Genomic DNA, 17093 nt, shown 5'->3' on the forward strand with positions numbered 1-17093 from the left:
GTACTGGGAAGAAGTCCTGGGGCAGACCTAGGACTCACTTGAGAAATTTTATCTCTCAGCTGGCTTGGGAATGACTTATCGTCCTCCCAGATGAGGTGAAAAAGGTGGTTGGGGTGAGGCTTCTCTGCTGAAGCTGCCTCCACGACATGAACGCAGGTAAGTGGTAGAAAATGGATGGATGGATGGAATGCTTTCAGGACACTGATAGATATTGGTATTGGTAGTATTTTCAGGTATTGTAAGGTGAATGCAACTTTTTAAACGTCACTTTTCCACTTCTCACTGAACCCCAGCAACTCAATCACAATGAAATTACACAAAGACATATGTCAAACAGTACTGACCTTCACTTTGGCTGGCTGCTCAATTAACCCCCTCTGCTTTGGTCTTTCCACCTGCATAGTTACAAGTACACACTTGCTCATAAACATTCACACACAGCCACATAAAGGAAGTCATAACTGTTTTGAATAATTGATTGCTAGTGAAATTGTGTGGCTCTAGGGTTTCCAGGCTATCAATGTCCCTGTTTCGGGTCAGTGGGTGGCAAGGAAAAAGTAAACTTCTCATGCGAATTACTCATCATGTACCAGCCCTAAACACTCACCCCCCCCCCCCCCCACACACACACACACACACACACACACACACACACACACACACACACACACACACACACACACACACACACATTTGGATAAGTTGCATCCTCACCTGAGATGCAGAAGATGTAAAAGAAGGGAGACCAGCGTAAGACCACTGAAACACTGTAGCTTTACTCTTTTTCTAGCTTACATGACCTCTGGATGGTGGAGAAATTCTTCCAGGACCATGAGAGGAAGATGCCTCGGGACAGTCTGATCACCTCTGAGAATGACAGTAAGCCCATGAGCATGCTTTTATATATTCTTTAGAGTTGTTATGACAGCAGTACATTAATTCTTTGTGGCTGGGATGATACAGGTCGATTAGATTTACTTAATTTACTGGGAAAAAAAAATCTAATTTCTACACAAATATCAACATGTTTATTAGAGAAAATGCTGATATTGGTAAATACTCATTAGCTAAATAGAGGAAGACTTTTGGTCTTTGTGGTAGTTGTAGCTGTGATAACTGATTTGAGGGTATTTTTCTGACAAAAAACATTCTAATTTGTTGAGGCTTATGTTCAGTAAGATAAAGTACAGTTACTTGATGTCTGCCTCTAATTAATAAAATCATTAAAACGCCAGCTATTGCCCAGCACAAAGATGTTTAATCACCCAGTTCTTGCCTCCTGTTCACTCTGCTGCATATTTGGGAGCTGGCCTCTTGCCCTTGGCTGTCTCCCCCATCCTTGTGGGCTTAGTCATCCCGTCTCCCTTCATTAAGCCATTGTTTGCCTCTTTTGTGCCCTTCTGCTGCACCCAGCCATAATGACCCATGTGCTGGCCACTCCGGTTACACTAAGGACACACATCAAAAGGCCGACTACATAAATATCTGTTCAGTCTGTCAGTGGTCCTCTTTGTTTTCCTCTTTATCCCCCTTTAGTGCACAATAGTTCGAGGTGCACAATGAGGTAGGTTAAGCTCCACCAGTGAAAGGGTTCACTGTGGTATTGGAGATGTGAAAAAAACAAAAGGGCTGGATTTATAAAGCGGTTATAAAGAGGTTATCAAAGGATGAAGGGTTTAGTTATGTTGTAGAGAAGTCAGATGTATTTATCTTAAAAATAACAAACGTAAAGCCGCATGAAAAACACAGCATGGTAATGTTAAAAATGTTTTATATCATAGGATACAATATTCAGAAAGAGAAAAAATAAATATTACTCATCTAGCTGCAAACCTAAAAAAGCTCTTAAAACAACATCTGGTCTGTGAAATAGCAGGAAGCCTACACGTCTTGTTTTCAGCAAATCTTTCTTTTCTTCTTTCTTTTTGTAGTTTCTGTGGTTACAATATTACTTTATACTAAATTTGCACTGTGAAACCTCATTATACTGTATCAATTATGACTTAACATGATCAATAATGATACACATTTGTCAGCTTTTAACCAGGACATCTTAAACTTTCCAGTAATCTAATTATGATCATCACTCATGTTGATTAACTTAAAAAAGTTGTCTAAGACCTAAGTTTGTCTTTTTATGTGGTCCCTTAAATTAAAGGCATCACTTAAAAAGGCACATTCTTTGCTACAAATATGCTCCCATACAACTAAACTACAGTCTTAATTTTCAAATTCATATATACTCAATGGACATGTTATGGACACTTATCCTACTGGAAACAGCCATCAGAAGATGAGTACACTGTGGTCATAAAAGGATGGACATGTTCAGCAACAATACTCAGGTAGGTTGTGGAGGGTGTTTAAAGGATGATATTTAAGGGGCCATGAAAAACCTGAACTGTCGATAAAAGGCAGGACGGATTCATGCTTTCGTGTTTTTACAACAAATTTTGACTCTACCATCCAAACATCACAGCAGAAATCAAGATGCATTAGATTAGGCAATTTTTTTTCTAGTCTTCTATTGTTTTACTTGGTTTTTGGTTTTGGTGAATTGTAGCTTCAGTTTGCTGTTCTTAGTTTACTGGAGTGGCACCGGGTGTAGCCCATCTGCTTCAAGTTTTGTTGTGTTGTATATTCAGCGATGCTATTCTGCATATCTGGGCTGTTATGAGTTTTTATTGAGTCACAGTTTCCTTGTTATCAAATTGAAGCAGTCTGGCCAATCTCCTCTCACCTCAGACATCAACAAGGCTTTTTCACCCAGAGAACTGCTGCTCACTGGATATTTTCAAACCATTCTCTGTAAACACTAAAGCGTCTCTGAAACACTCAGACCATCTGGCACCAATGACGACGACACATTCAAAGTCCCTTAGAGCAGCTTTCTTCCCCATTCTGATGCTCAGTTTAAACTTCAGCAGGTCATCTTGACCTCATCTATGTGCCTAAATGCATTGAGTTGGTGCCATATGATTTACTGATTAAGTATTGACTTTAAAAGACAGCTGAACAAGTGTAACTAATGAAGTGGCCACTGACTGTATTAAGCTGGGACTCTGTAACAGTAAATAGAGGGGAGCCTCAACGTCATTGCAAAGACTTAATGGTTTCCAATGTGATGAACCCTTGTCTACTTGTAGTGTGGTCACATCAAACTTCCCTTGATGATTAAAACAAAGTTTAGTTTGTGTGAGAACATCATTTTTAAAGGACATGATACCACAGATTATCGAATTTAAAAGCGAAGCAAAAGATAAACTGATTATGAGGCAAATGCAGTTATCATGGCTAAGATGAAAAATAACAAGGTATACTCATCTTTAATTAATTTTCATTGGTAAAATATCTCTCTCCCATTGTTCACACTGCACTGGATTTTGCAGGTACTTATGCATGGTTAGATGAATCCCTGAAAGGCCCTAGTCTTCAGCTCGTTTATAATGGTAAAGTTAAAAATACCTTGAATAAGCAAAATTACAAAAAAACCAAACCAAAACAAAACAAAACAAAAAAACTTTATGGGCAGAAAAAAAATTCCAGACACGTATTTTGTTTCTTCACACAGATGCTTCACTACTGTTGCCTTCAACACACTTTGAAAATCATTTGAAGTTCATTTGAATTTCCTCAGTCATCACAGTACTATCATGCCTTAAAACATGTGATAGCATGAGAGAGAAAAGGAAACTATTTAATTTAACACGAGCCAACTTCACAGTATCAAAAGATAACTTTCTGTGAGCATTGCAGTGAAAGGAAAGCAACAGTACTGACAGATCGACAGTGTTATGTGAGTATAAATAGTAAGAAGTTAATAAAATTAATGTTTAAATGTCAACTGCAGGTGAACAAGATGCAGGTTTGTCCTTGCAAGAGGAACATGAGAGTAAAACACACAGAACAAAAAGAAGAGATGGTGACAGACAGAAAAAGAAGAGGAGAAATGAGAGAAGAAAAGGAGGAACAAGGGCGGGAGAAGGGGAAGAGGACTTACAGGCCGTATCTGAGAAAAGAGAAAGAAGCAAGCGAAAAAGAGCTAAGAGTAAACAAGAAACAAGCAGAAGAGAGAACAATGAAGAGGAAGAAGCTCAACTAACAGGTGGCAAGGGAACAAAAGCAAGAAAGGATATCAGAAATGAAAAAACACGCAGAATGGAGAAGGAGGAAGTGCGAGAAGTTGAAGAAAATGTTGATAAGGGAAAAAAGAAACAGGGAAGTACCAAAAAGGGAGAGAAGAAAGAAGATGGAGGTAAACAGCTGGTAAAGGGAAAAGCCCGGGAAGTAAAAAAGAAAAAGCACAAGAAGGCTGAAACAAGGTAGTGTATCATCTTATAATTTCACCTTATCTATGGAAAACTCTGTCATTTAGACAAAAAAGGGCCCTAAAAGACATTAAACACAGTACTACTTAATGCTTCAGTTCAGAGCCAGAGACAAGCGAAGAGGACGATGATGAAGAAGAGGACAATGACAAGGATGTGGTGAGGCTGGAGTGTCTCTCTCCAGAGGAGCTGGAGAAGCTGAAGGAGGCAGTGGATGAGAGGAAGAAACTGATCCAAAGTCTAAGGGGAAAACCCTGGGCGATGAAAAAGAAACTTGTCACTTTAAGGTACTTCATACGGATAAATCATGTAATTCAAAATACCAGAAGTATTTTGGACTCTAATATTTGCTTTTTTATTACAGGGAGTCTCAGGAGTTTGTGGAAAAATATGAAGGCGCCTTGGGAAAAGGAAAAGGCAGGAAGCTCTATGCATACAAAGTCCTGATGACCAAGGTGAGGACTTACTTTTACTTCTTTATGTAATCATTAAATAGCATAAACAAATACACGATTCATTAAAAAAATCATTCACATCATTAGAAATGGATGAAATTCCAACGGGACTTTGAAAACTTCAAAACTGCATGCATCCCATGGGAGATGAAAATAAAGGAGATTGAAAGTAGGTGTGCTTTTATATTTTAAATAAAGGGCTGCTCAATAGTCACAGGTATCATTTCTAATTTCCAAGGCCTTATCTTTTCTGTGAGAAGCAGGATAGCTTGCATTGTGGTTTTATAGCAGATGCACATATGCACATATTTGTTCATATGTTATGTTGTACTCTGCTCTGCAGGTCATTTTGGCTCCTCAGTTGCCTCATACTTTCTCTTTCTGAGGTGGATGTACGGCATCAACATGATCTTGTTTGGCCTGACCTTTGGCCTGGTTATGGTACCGGAGGTATGCTGTCTTTTTTTTCATGCACCGCACCTGAATTTTGTCTTTTGCATTTTCCCCCAAAAACGATGTAGTCCTTCTCCATGCAATTTGCTAACAGGCATTAATGGGGCGACCTTATGGGAGCATGCCAAGAAAGACTGTCCCCAGAGCTGAGGAGGCCAGTGCGATGGACTTTGCTGTTCTTTGGGACTTTGGGGTCAGTGGGTATTATTTTATTTGTCTTTTTTGGCAATTTCTCCTCTGATGTAGTAACAAATAGTCACCCTCAATTAAAGTATTGTATCCACAGGGTTACGCACAGTACTCGGTCCTCTTCTATGGCTACTACAACAACCAGCGTACGGTTGGCTGGCTCAAGTTTCGCATGCCTCTGTCTTACTTCCTGGTTGGTGTCGGTACAGTGGCCTATAGCTACATGGTAGTCATCAGAACGTATGTTTGCTATGTCTATATACAAATAACAAATCTCTTCTATCCACAGTGTTTTAGTGAATCATGTACTCATTTTAAATTAAAGGATGGCACGTAATGCAAATGAATCAGGGGTCGGCGATGATAACAGCTTCAATTTCAGCTGGAAAATGTTCACCAGCTGGGACTACCTGATAGGAAATGCTGAAACAGCAGACAATAAGTTTGCTTCCATCACCACCAGCTTCAAGGTTAGTGCAGCTCACTGTCTGCTTTCCTGATTCATGGAAGTCAAGTATCATACAGTACATTACATTACACTCTACCACTTCTTCTACCACTATAGGAGGCAATCTTAGAGGAGCAAGAGAGCCACAAGGATGACAACATCCATCTGACTCGATTCTTGCGTGTGCTGGCCAACTTCCTGGTCTTGTGCTGCTTAGCAGGAAGTGGATACCTCATCTACTTTGTAGTGCGCCGTTCTCAGAAATTTGCCTTAGATGGACTGGAGAATCATACGTGGTGGGAAAGGAATGAGGTAGACGCGAGAGAAAGAGAGAGGGAGAATGAATGAGAAATAACATTTACAAAAGGAAGTTTATGAATAATTTTGGCAGTAAGCAAAACTTGCTGAGGTTTAAATGTTTTGAACACACCATAACATTTAGAATTTGTCCAGCAGTTCTTGTCCAAGGCCAAAATAGTGATAATAAAAAGTGCAATCCAAACCCAAAGAAAGGAGTTTTATAGTTTAACATAGTCACTAAGGAGCATTCTGGGAAAGTGATCAGGTCATTTGGAGAGGGGCGTGGTGGGTGAGTCCAGGTAAGATTCTTTACACAAGGTGAGAGCAGGTGAGAGTGCGATGAGTATTTCTGGAGGAATGGACCAGTTTGACTGTGCCAGGTAAGTTAATCTGAGAAGTGACCTGCTCTTTGGGAACTGGGGAACACTGGAAAGCATCGAAATAAAGGCATTAGACTTTAGAGTTTACAGGAGAGCATAAAGAAGCCTGCTTAGCAGTCAGGAGGAAAAAAACAGAGGACGTGCAATCTGACTGGATGTTGGAGCTGTTCCTTACCTGAGTAAACTCACCTAGACCCAGAGAGGGTTAGAGCACCAAAACAAAAGCAAACCAGTGCGAGTCCAGGGCAGTTACATTTATTTTCCAGCTTGAACACACCAAAGTATTGTGAAATAATGTTTAACCTAGGAGGAAAAAGCACAGGTGATGTTTTTGTATTGTGGAAGATTATATAATACAAGAACTCTTGCTCACAAGTGAACGGGTTGTTTTAAATTTTTAAATTATCACTTAAATTTGTGGTGTCATAAGAGATTGAAAAATCTGATAAATGTCACATTGTCATCCTACAAAATTCAAAAATAGATCTAAATGTTGAAGTTCATTAGCTGTAGCACATACCATGCGCTGCAGCTAACTACATAAAGCTGTTTGACGTGAGTTGTTAAAATATTCTCAGTTTACTCTGTGAATGACACTGAGGAAGAAATTTTAAACTAACATTTTGAGTTATGTGAAAAATAACGTTTTCACAAGACTTTATGTAGACCTGTGAAAAAAGTAAAGGCTTACTCCTTCCACAGGAATTAAGAGGGTGAGTAGAGGCCAGGTACTGCTGATCAAAAACCACCTGAATATCTGAACATCAGCAAGTGTGAACACCTCCATAAAAGGAGAGGTTTTGGTAGTAGACAGGCCTCAGGTTGCTTGTTAAATTTTAAAGTTCATGACAGTACAGTAAATGGTAAATGGTAAATGGCCTGCATTTGTATAGCGCTTTTCTAGTCCATAGGACCCCAAAGCGCTTTACACTACATTCAGTCATTCACCCATTCACACACACATTCACACACTGGCGATGGCAAGCTACATTGTAGCCACAGCTGCCCTGGGGCGCACTGACAGAGTGCGCCCCAGTACAGTGAGAAGTACAGTGAGAAGAGGACCTAATAAGTATGGCTTGTTTTGAAGACAGCAACACAGTTTACGTTTGTAAATTTCACCTGAACAAACCACAAGACAACTGGAACAATGTCCTCTGAACTGACAAGACCAAAGTGGAGATGTTTGGCCATAAGCGCCATGTTTGGGAAAAACCAAACACAGAATATCAGCACAAACACCTCATACCAACTATTAAGCATTGTGGTGGAGGGCTGATGATTTAGGGTTATTTCACAGCCACAGGAACCAGGACCTTGCAGATATTGAACTGAATAAATGCATAGCATACTGAAGTATTCTAGAGTCAAATGTTCCTCAAAAGACATCTGTCTGAACATCTGTCTGGAAAGCTAAAGACCCGCCTACAAGCTACAACTCTACAATCATGGGGTGTACTTAGTTTTCACAGGACTGCACACCATTCACGTCAATGGTAATATTCTGCCCAGATTTACAGCGATCACAGCCACCAGCTATTCAGTTGCATCAAATGTCATTTTTGTAAGGCGTTATACAAAGTTACACGCTAAACAAAAACCCATGCACTCCCAAATTGTCCTCAAAGTAATTACATTAGTTTTCTGATGTATTTCTCAGGTGAACATGGTCATGTCATTACTGGGGATGTTCTGTCCGATGCTGTTTGATGTAATCAGCACCCTGGAGAATTACCACCCGCGGGTTGCCCTGCAGTGGCAGCTCGGTCGCATCTTTGCCCTCTTCTTGGGAAATCTCTACACCTTCATTATTGCACTCATGGATGAGATCAACCTTAAAGTGAGAAGTCATTGTGTATCGATTTATGAGATTGTAATTTTACAGGATGATTAATCTGAAGTGTCTGTCTTAGAGGAAAGAAGAAAAGATAGTGAAGTTTAATATAACCACGTGGGAGGCCAGTCTTTACAATGGCACCGTTTCAGAAAACAGCACTGCTTCACCCGTCACGATCCACCCTGCTGATGTGCCCAGAGGGCCTTGCTGGGAGACAATGGTCGGCCAGGTCAGTGTGCATGTGTGTGTCTGTACTATTAACTAAGTGATGTAATTGTTGTTATGGTTTGGCTGTGGATACCAATAAATAAAGAAAGGATAACATTAATGACAATATGAAACAATCACATGAATATAGTGGGTAAAATAATTATTTGATCCCCTACTGAATTTGTAAGTTTGCTCATTTCCAAAGAAATGATGAGTTTCTATTTTTTTACGGTAGTGTCATTATAATGGCGAGAGACAACCCCCCCCCTAAAACACATCAATCAGTCAATCAATCAAGCACACCTGTCCACAGAAACAGCTTCTCCCATTCTAACCTCCACCACTGTGGGCGGGACCAAAGAGCTGCTAAAGGACATCAGTGTAGACCTGCACAAGGCTTTAATGGACTACAAGAGCATCAGCAAGAAGGTTGGTGAGAAGGTGACAACTGTTTGTGCGATTATTAGGAAATAGATGAAATATAAAAGGACTATCACTCGTTCTGGAGCTCCATGCAAGAGCTTGCCTGATGGGGTAAGCTTGATCATGAGAAAGGTAGTGGATCATCCCAAAACTACATGGGAGGAGTTACAGATCTAGGTGCAGTTGGGACCACAGTCATGAAGAACGCCATTGGGATCCCACTACACAGTAATGAAATGATTTCTTGCAGCACCCACAAGGTCCCCATGTTCAAGTAGGCACATGTACAGGTCTGTTTGAACTTTGCCAGTGAACATTTAAATGATTCAGAGAAGGCTTGGGGGGAAGTGCTGTGGTCAGATGAAAATAAAATCAGTCTTTGGCACCAACTCAACTTGCTGTGAGAAATGATTATGAACCAAAGATCACCATCCTCACAGCCAAGCACGGAGGTGGAAGGATTATGCTTTGGACCTGGTTTTCTGCTAAGGATACAGGACAATTTAACTGCAGTGAGTGGCCACTGGACGAGGCCATGAAGTATTTAGCCATGTTTTGTTTGGAGATCAAATCCTTATTTCACTCAATGACATGCAAATAAATTAATAACTTTTAAGATATTATGTCTCTCTACCATAAAAATTAGACTCTGTGCATTTCCAAAGAAATGAACAAAATTACAAATTCAAATAATTATTTCCACCGTTATTATAATGCTTCAGTTGAAAATCAAAGTTAACATTGTGGATGCAGTGTGTTTGGCTTTGTACTTTAGTTAACTTTGTATTAATGGAAGATTTCTGTTGGATTAACTAAGGAAACACACTCTGATCTTACTGTTAAAAGCGATAAACATTACAAATGTTCAGGTGTTTTTATGTTAAAATAAAACTGTTGTTTTCAGAGTGGGTGATGATGTTAATTTTGATGTTGACAAGAAATTAACGCTAAATGATTTCTTCATTTGTAGGAGTTTGTTCGCCTGATCATATCTGACACAATGACAACTTACATCACACTGCTGATCGGTGACTTCCTGAGAGCGGTTCTTGTTCGTTTTCTCAACTACTGTTGGTGTTGGGACCTAGAGGCTGGGTTTGTGAGTCATCTTTTCTATCACTTATTTGTTACTTGAATTTAAAAATGTCGCTCTTTGGAGATAAAAAAAAAAAGGGTGGCAAAAGTAATAGTTGCCTTTAATTTCTCATTTGTAAAAGCCATCCTACTCTGAGTTTGACGTCAGTGGGAACGTTTTGGGCCTGATCTTCAATCAAGGAATGATATGGTAGGAAAGCAGCAATTGTTTCACTCAGAAGATTCTTATTTTAGGATGGTGTTTTACTTTCAGCTAGCTTCAACATGGTTTTCATAATGATAAAAGCCTCTTAGTAGCTCAGCATCTGTCCTGCTTTTTCTAATCTTTGCTTTCAGGATGGGTTCCTTCTATGCACCCTGTCTGCCTGCCTTAAACGTCATCCGGCTCCATGTCTCCATGTACCTGCAGTGCTGGGCTGTTATGTGCTGTAATGTGCCACAAGAAAGGGTCTTCAAAGCCTCTGGCTCCAACAACTTCTACATGGCCATGTTGCTGGTCATCCTCTTTCTGTCCACACTGCCTGCCATCTACACCATTGTCTCCATCCCCCCTTCATTTGACTGTGGACCCTTCAGGTAATCACACTAGTTCAGGGTATCTTTCTTTTAAATATAAATGACTTGGGTTTTTATAACCACTACCATCTTTTGATAGTGGTAAGAACCGCATGTTTGATGTGATCCACGAGACTCTGGAGTCTGACTTTCCTCCATGGTTTAGTAAAGTTTTCAGCTATGCCTCTAACCCTGGTTTGGTGCTACCCTTCATACTTCTTATGGTGTGAGTTAACAGCAGACTATGTAAATCCATAAATAAATATATTTCACAATGCTGTCATCATTTTCTTTCAGTGGTAAAGTGTTAAGAACTTTGGTGGTAATCATGTGTTATTTTATCTTTCAGACTGGCCATTTATTACTTGCAATCTACATCCAAAAGCTACAGAGAAGCAAATGTGGAGCTGAAGAAAAAGCTACAAATGGTAATTTCAGTTTTGTTTTTCCTCTAATGTAGCACTTGCTAATGCAATGCTGTGGCTGTTCTGTGGTTTCTCTGACCAGAAGTTGCACCTGAATGGCATTCAGAATCAAGTGAGGAGTTTTGAGAGTAAAAAATATCCCAAGAAATTTCATGTATGTAAGTTGGATGTTCTCTAGGTTTGTTTTCATACTTAAGTTTAGCAGTTGGTATGCTTTCAAACAGCACTGAAGTTCACAAAGAGATCGCCTGAGGTCACTGTGGTGCATGACTGCTGTCACGCAGTTGTATTAGTGTTATCTCTCCAGCAGAGAGCAGCAAAGGCTGACAGTTCAGATCTATCCAAAAACCCACTACAGGGTCCACCAATAACAAATCTGCAGAAGAGATGCTGGGTAAATGTACGTGTTTGCTCTGAGTGATCTGAAAAATAACACGTTTTTTTTTTGTTTTTGTTTTTTCTGTCTCTTTTTTTTAAGCAAAATGAGGAGAACAAGAGGAAGAACAAACGAGCAGCGCTGAAAGCTCAAATGGATTTGGAGGAGGCCAGAATGACTGCACAAGAGCAACAAAGGAACAACAATGCTTCAGTACAGGATCAAGAAAGTGGGTCTTTGAATTCAAATATTAATAAAGAATATTAATAAATATTAATAAAGAAGGTAAACCTGAAGATTTAAGATGATTTAAGATAATTCACAGCTTCAGGAATCCTGAAGCTGTGAATTATGGGAAATTTAGGAAATTTGACTTTGTTCTGAAATTAACAAACGTAAAAGTAAAAGTTGGGATGTTGTAAAATGGAAATTAAAAACAAATATTAATAGCACCATCAGTGCTATATTAATATCAAATACTGGATTTTTTTTTCAGCTTATATATCAGCTGCTTATTTTGAATTTGATGACAGCAACACGTCTCAAAAACCTTGGGGCAGGGCCACGTCCCCTGTTCTTTTAACAACTGTCTGTTAACTTTGGAGAATTGATGAGTGCAGCTGCTGGGCTTTTGGGAGAGGAATGGATGCTAGCTGCTTAACAATCCTGGGTCTTCAAATGTCTTTAATGGGCAGAGGTCTGGACTGCAGGCAGAGCAGTTTAGCACCAGAATCTTCTACTATGAAACCATCCTCTCCTGATAGACTGTCATGCTGAAATATGCAAGGTTTTCCCTGTTGCACTAAAACCGGTATGTATCTTTCAGCATTGATGGTACCTTTCCTGAATATGTAAGCTGCCATTTCCATAGACAGCGATGCATCCTCATACCATCAGAGATGCAGGCTTTTGAACTCTTTAATGATTAGGGTCAGGGGCGATTCTAGGTTCAAACTTTTAGGGGGGCTCAGTTCCCAGGCATAATGTCCTGCAGAGAATGCCTTGTATTTAACATTATTGTAATATGCTGTTTACAAATATCGTCAACCCTTTTCACCTTTTCAACCCCAAGTTACCTAATTAGTTGGATGATCTATTGTTGTGTTTAAGAATAATTCAGAGTGAATAATCAGAGATTTCAATCTAATCCACCCATTTTAAAGTGGAGCCTTAAAGTGATCAAACCAGGGGCAAAGACTCAGTTTAAGAAGTAAGATGAAAAACATGCACAACATTATGTCAGTCTCTTAATTACATAGAGGCAGTCCACCAAATCATCAAGCACTTAAAGTAGCATTATTCAGTATAGACGCTGGAAAATCACCCTGCCACTCCATAGACTTGTACACGAAGCAAACTGTAATAGTTGTTTTATATTAAAGTTTTTGAATTCATATAAATACTCCCTTTGTTATGCAATCTCAGCACAGAGCAACTTGTGACCCAATTTCACGAGTGGAGAACACATTTTTATTCTGTCACATCAATGTAGTGGGAGTCATCCTGTGCGAGCCATGTTTAGAGTGGAGTGAATCCTGTAAAATGCTGCCATTCATACCGATATACTCTCTTTAGAATCTCTCTGTCTTGTCGCTCGCTCTCTCCATCCCCTTCACTCAACTAGAAAATAACAAAAATATCATCTTATAATAATTATTATAAGAGCAAGTAAGGGAACCACAATGGCCAACAGGACAGCACACAGCTGTGAAATTATCATTAATGATTGTGGGTAAAACAGAAGCTACGGCTTTATACTTTTTGATAAATTTGACCACATGTTCACTCTGACCCGCTTCTTTTTGCTCTCTCTCTCTCTTTGCTGTCATCATCCCTCTCTATCCCCTTCTCTCATTCTTTGTGCCATCACCAAAAAGTTAAATGTGAATGAAAGACATAAACTGATCCACATCGGTTTATAGCAATATTAAGACTTATTTAGGGTATTGATGACAAGCCACACTGCTGAAGCAGCAACACCTCTGTATGAGTGCGCTGTAACACCATGACAACAACAACAACACTGGATATTAAACCTGTTTTCATTCTATCCTGTACTGCTGTCAATAGAAAACTTACGAAAATATAACATCTGAAGATAATTAAAAAAAAAAGAATACTTAGATATGCTGTTATCACAGGTATTATTTTAGTTACTTTCAGGGGTGCTCTGATTAAATCTGGGGGTGCTTGAGCACCCTCAAAGGTCTAAAATTGCCATTGCAGTGCTACAGCATCCATGCTTTCAATTCATCTAAGCACAATGCTGTTGTCCACTTTGGCTCAGTCTGTTTTGAATGAGTTTTGACCCAGAGAAGACAGCATGTCGTCTTTGCATGTGCTTTCAAGTAAAAGTAAAAAGGTACTGGCTCTGAAATATAGTCAAACCAAGAAAGTAAAAAGCAGCTCTTTGGAGGAGGTTTCTATTTTTTGTGCAAAGCTAACTGAACCTTGTGCTATATTAACATAGTGATAAAATAATGTCATTAGATGTGAATACAAACTATAACTCTATTTATATAGTATATATAACATATATATATATATATCTACATGTATCTATTTTCTGTTCCCTACATTATAGAGGTTGACCTTGCTTCTAAACAGTAAAATATACACATGAAAGTGCTTGCAGTGTCATGTGAGAAATTTGGAAACACAAGTTTTTTTTGCAGATGGGTGAGCCTCTGTTTATCTTTACTTCTTTTTTTTTTTTTTTTTTTTTTAAATAATTTTCCGTTTATACAAAACAAAACAAAGATCAAAACAGAAACAATAAAAGGAAGAAAAAAACCCCCCCAAAACAAACAAAAAAAACAAAACAAAACAAAAAAACAAACAAACAAAAAAAAAAAAAACAACCTCAAAGCAGATCAAAGAAAAACCCCACAATGTGCAATCTGAGACATGTAGACGGGAAACTGATACAGTATATATAATTCGGTCTACCAATCATTTACATATATCTCCTGACAAACTCAACCCGCCAGTGAAGTGGGGTTGTGCCTATCAGTATGGTTTTCTTCAGATCATCAGGTAAGTAATCCAATAGCGGGCGCCATATATCCCAAAAAATATCATCATTGCCACTTAATTTTGCACTCAGTCTTTCCATTGGTAATACTAAAAATTTCTTTATACCACTGAGTTATTGTTGGTGGTTTTTCATTAATCCAATTAAAAGAATACATTTTCTTGCCAAAAACAGTAGTTTGCATAGAAGTATATGCTTGTTTTTATCTGGAAATTTGTTCGAAATTGGCAGCCCCAATAGATACTGAGCTGGATCTCTTTGTATTCTCCTTTTAAATATCCCTTTTAGTTCTTTAGTTACACAGAGCCAGAATTTTGAGATTTTTGAGCAAGTCCAAAGACAGTGCACGTGGGACCCCAGCGCAGATTTACATTTAATACATTGTGCAGACCTGCTCGGATCAATTTTATTCAGAAAAATAGGTGTTCTATGCTGTCTATGTAAAATTTTATATTGAATTTCTTTAAATCTGTTACTAAGAAATAAAGAATGCACAGATTGTATGGACTCACTCCAGGCATGATCATCACACTGACACTGTAGGTCACCCTCCCAGCTCCTAATCAGTTTTCCAATATTGTGTTTATTATAACCTTGTAGTGCATTATAAAACTGTCTTATAGTACTATTATCTGCACTTAAATGTAGGAAGAAATTTTCCATGGGTCCTAGTTGCATTGTATTATGCAAAGCATCATGACATGAAGTAATTAGGTGGCGAGCCTGTAAAAATGCAAAAAAATCCGTTTGATGTATAGTATATTTCTTTTGGACCTGCTCAAAAGACATACAAACATTCCCATCAAACAGATCACCCACCACACGTATTCCTGCACCAAACCATCTCTGAAATACTGCACTTTCCATTCCCGGTGTGAAGTGCTGATTATTTAAAAAAGGTGTTAGATAACTAAGTATAGGATTACTTTCAGTGTATTTACTCATATCACGCCATGTTTTTAAATAAGTATCAATCATTACTTTATTATGTTTTTTATTATATTTACTCACTAGTTCACTTAGAAGATTAAATGGCTGACATGTCCAGGCTTCAAGGGGATCATCTGTGTCTTTTAGATATGTGTGGATCCATTCATGTATAACTCTACTATGACATGACCAGTTATACAGCAAGATGTATCTTTACTTCTGAGAAACTCTACCTCTCCAAGACACTCTTAGAAAGAACCCAATCAATGTTACTGACCTGTTGCATGTTAACCTTCTGAGATATTTTCCTGTCATAAATTTGTCATCATAAATTCAAAATAAGTCAGTATTTTCCTTAAAATTGTACATCTTCTCAGTTTAAACATATGATATATTTTCTTTCTTCTATTGTCAATAAAATATGAGCTGCAAAATTGAGTGAGCTTGCAAATCATTGCATTCTGTTTTTATTTAGATTTTACATAGCATGACAACTTTTGCTGAATTAGCTAATGAGAATTTTTTTTCAAGAATAGAGATTAATCTGGACCACAGAAGCAGTATTAGTCTTTGTAATATTAGCAGTAAGGGTTTATAGTGTGAACTGTCAAATGTTATTTTCCCCACTGGATTATACTCTGTGTTGATGGTGGTTAGCAGTGTCATTGTTTTGTCCCCACACCTGAAATCATAGATTCCTCTTATTTTGATTGCAGATGATACAGATATCCATGGCAGCGGTCAGAGGCCGTATCAGGAAAAGTATGGATGCAACCCTCCTCCTCCTGTTGGAGGCAGAGGACGCCAGATGCCATCCAGCAGAGACCCTGGCTCAAGGACCTACAACCGTGGCAACCACGGGCCTTCTGGATACCTGCCTGGTTTTGCTCGGCAAAGTGAGCCCAGGATGTACAGGGTGCCGAGCCTGCAGAGACACTGACACAACGACACAAAACAAATATGGGAAAATCAAGCACTTTACTGAGAAATTCATGCTGGATTCATAGTACTTAGTGCACATTAATTGCTTCTCATGAACATATTTTTTTTTCCTTTACAGTCTGTGTATATAATGAAAATATAGATGAACTGAACTGTTTTGTTTTCTTTTTAATTTTACATTACAGTTCTCATGCAGTCCTTGTCTTAAAGCTATTAACCAAATAAAAGCACACTCTGGATCTGCAGACTTCCATCAAAGTCAACAGTCCACTTCTCTATGATGTGTAGAACCATGTTTTTAGCCTGGAAATTTCAAATGCTGCAAATATCATCTGTATTTCCTAAGAATGGCTCCAGAGTCCAGTAATCTAGTTTTGTTTTGGTAGATCACGATAAAACCATACTTTCTGTGTTGCAGCTTAAGCCAAATTTGACTGTATTCCTGTGGACTGATTTTATTGAATGTGGGGAAAAACTAGATTGTGAAAAAACCTCTTAAGCCTTTTTTAAATAAAATTTCAGATGCCTTGCTTTGAAATTATCTTGATCTGTGGAATCCAGCAATTCCTCATCTGGACATATATGAATAAAACTCAACCCTTTACTGGTGCTACAACACCAAAATATAATGGGGTCTTCCTTCATTTCTTCAGCCTTCAAAGTAACCAGCCTGGTAGTTTCTTAGACCTGTGACTGGGCCAAAGTATTAAACA

General features: G+C 38.7%; 1 protein-coding gene across 1 annotated transcript; it reads left to right on the top strand.

Moving 5' to 3' along the window:
- Nucleotides 1-759: 759 nt before the first annotated feature.
- Nucleotides 760-16607, top strand: tmc1 (transmembrane channel-like 1). Its single transcript, XM_039621064.1, has 18 exons — nucleotides 760-879; nucleotides 3851-4322; nucleotides 4427-4615; nucleotides 4693-4783; nucleotides 4871-4952; nucleotides 5127-5233; nucleotides 5331-5429; nucleotides 5523-5665; nucleotides 5751-5895; nucleotides 5991-6185; nucleotides 8214-8393; nucleotides 8467-8619; nucleotides 9994-10122; nucleotides 10241-10308; nucleotides 10455-10694; nucleotides 11023-11101; nucleotides 11577-11703; nucleotides 16155-16607. Exons 1-18 carry the CDS (start codon nucleotides 807-809, stop codon nucleotides 16376-16378), a joined length of 2796 nt encoding a protein of 931 aa, XP_039476998.1. The 5' UTR covers nucleotides 760-806; the 3' UTR covers nucleotides 16379-16607.
- The last annotated feature ends 486 nt before the right edge of the window (nucleotides 16608-17093 follow it).

Source organism: Oreochromis aureus, linkage group 12, assembly GCF_013358895.1.
Source record: "Oreochromis aureus strain Israel breed Guangdong linkage group 12, ZZ_aureus, whole genome shotgun sequence".
Classification (NCBI taxonomy): domain Eukaryota; kingdom Metazoa; phylum Chordata; class Actinopteri; order Cichliformes; family Cichlidae; genus Oreochromis; species Oreochromis aureus.

Bases quoted from the DNA above. Each gene is read 5' to 3' on its own strand.
- tmc1 (XM_039621064.1), top strand. From the start codon at position 807: ATGGTGGAGAAATTCTTCCAGGACCATGAGAGGAAGATGCCTCGGGAC. The intron at 6,186-8,213 runs GTAGACGCGAGA...TGTATTTCTCAG, and splicing joins CGTGGTGGGAAAGGAATGAG to GTGAACATGGTCATGTCATT. The intron at 8,394-8,466 runs GTGAGAAGTCAT...TGTCTGTCTTAG, and splicing joins TGGATGAGATCAACCTTAAA to AGGAAAGAAGAAAAGATAGT.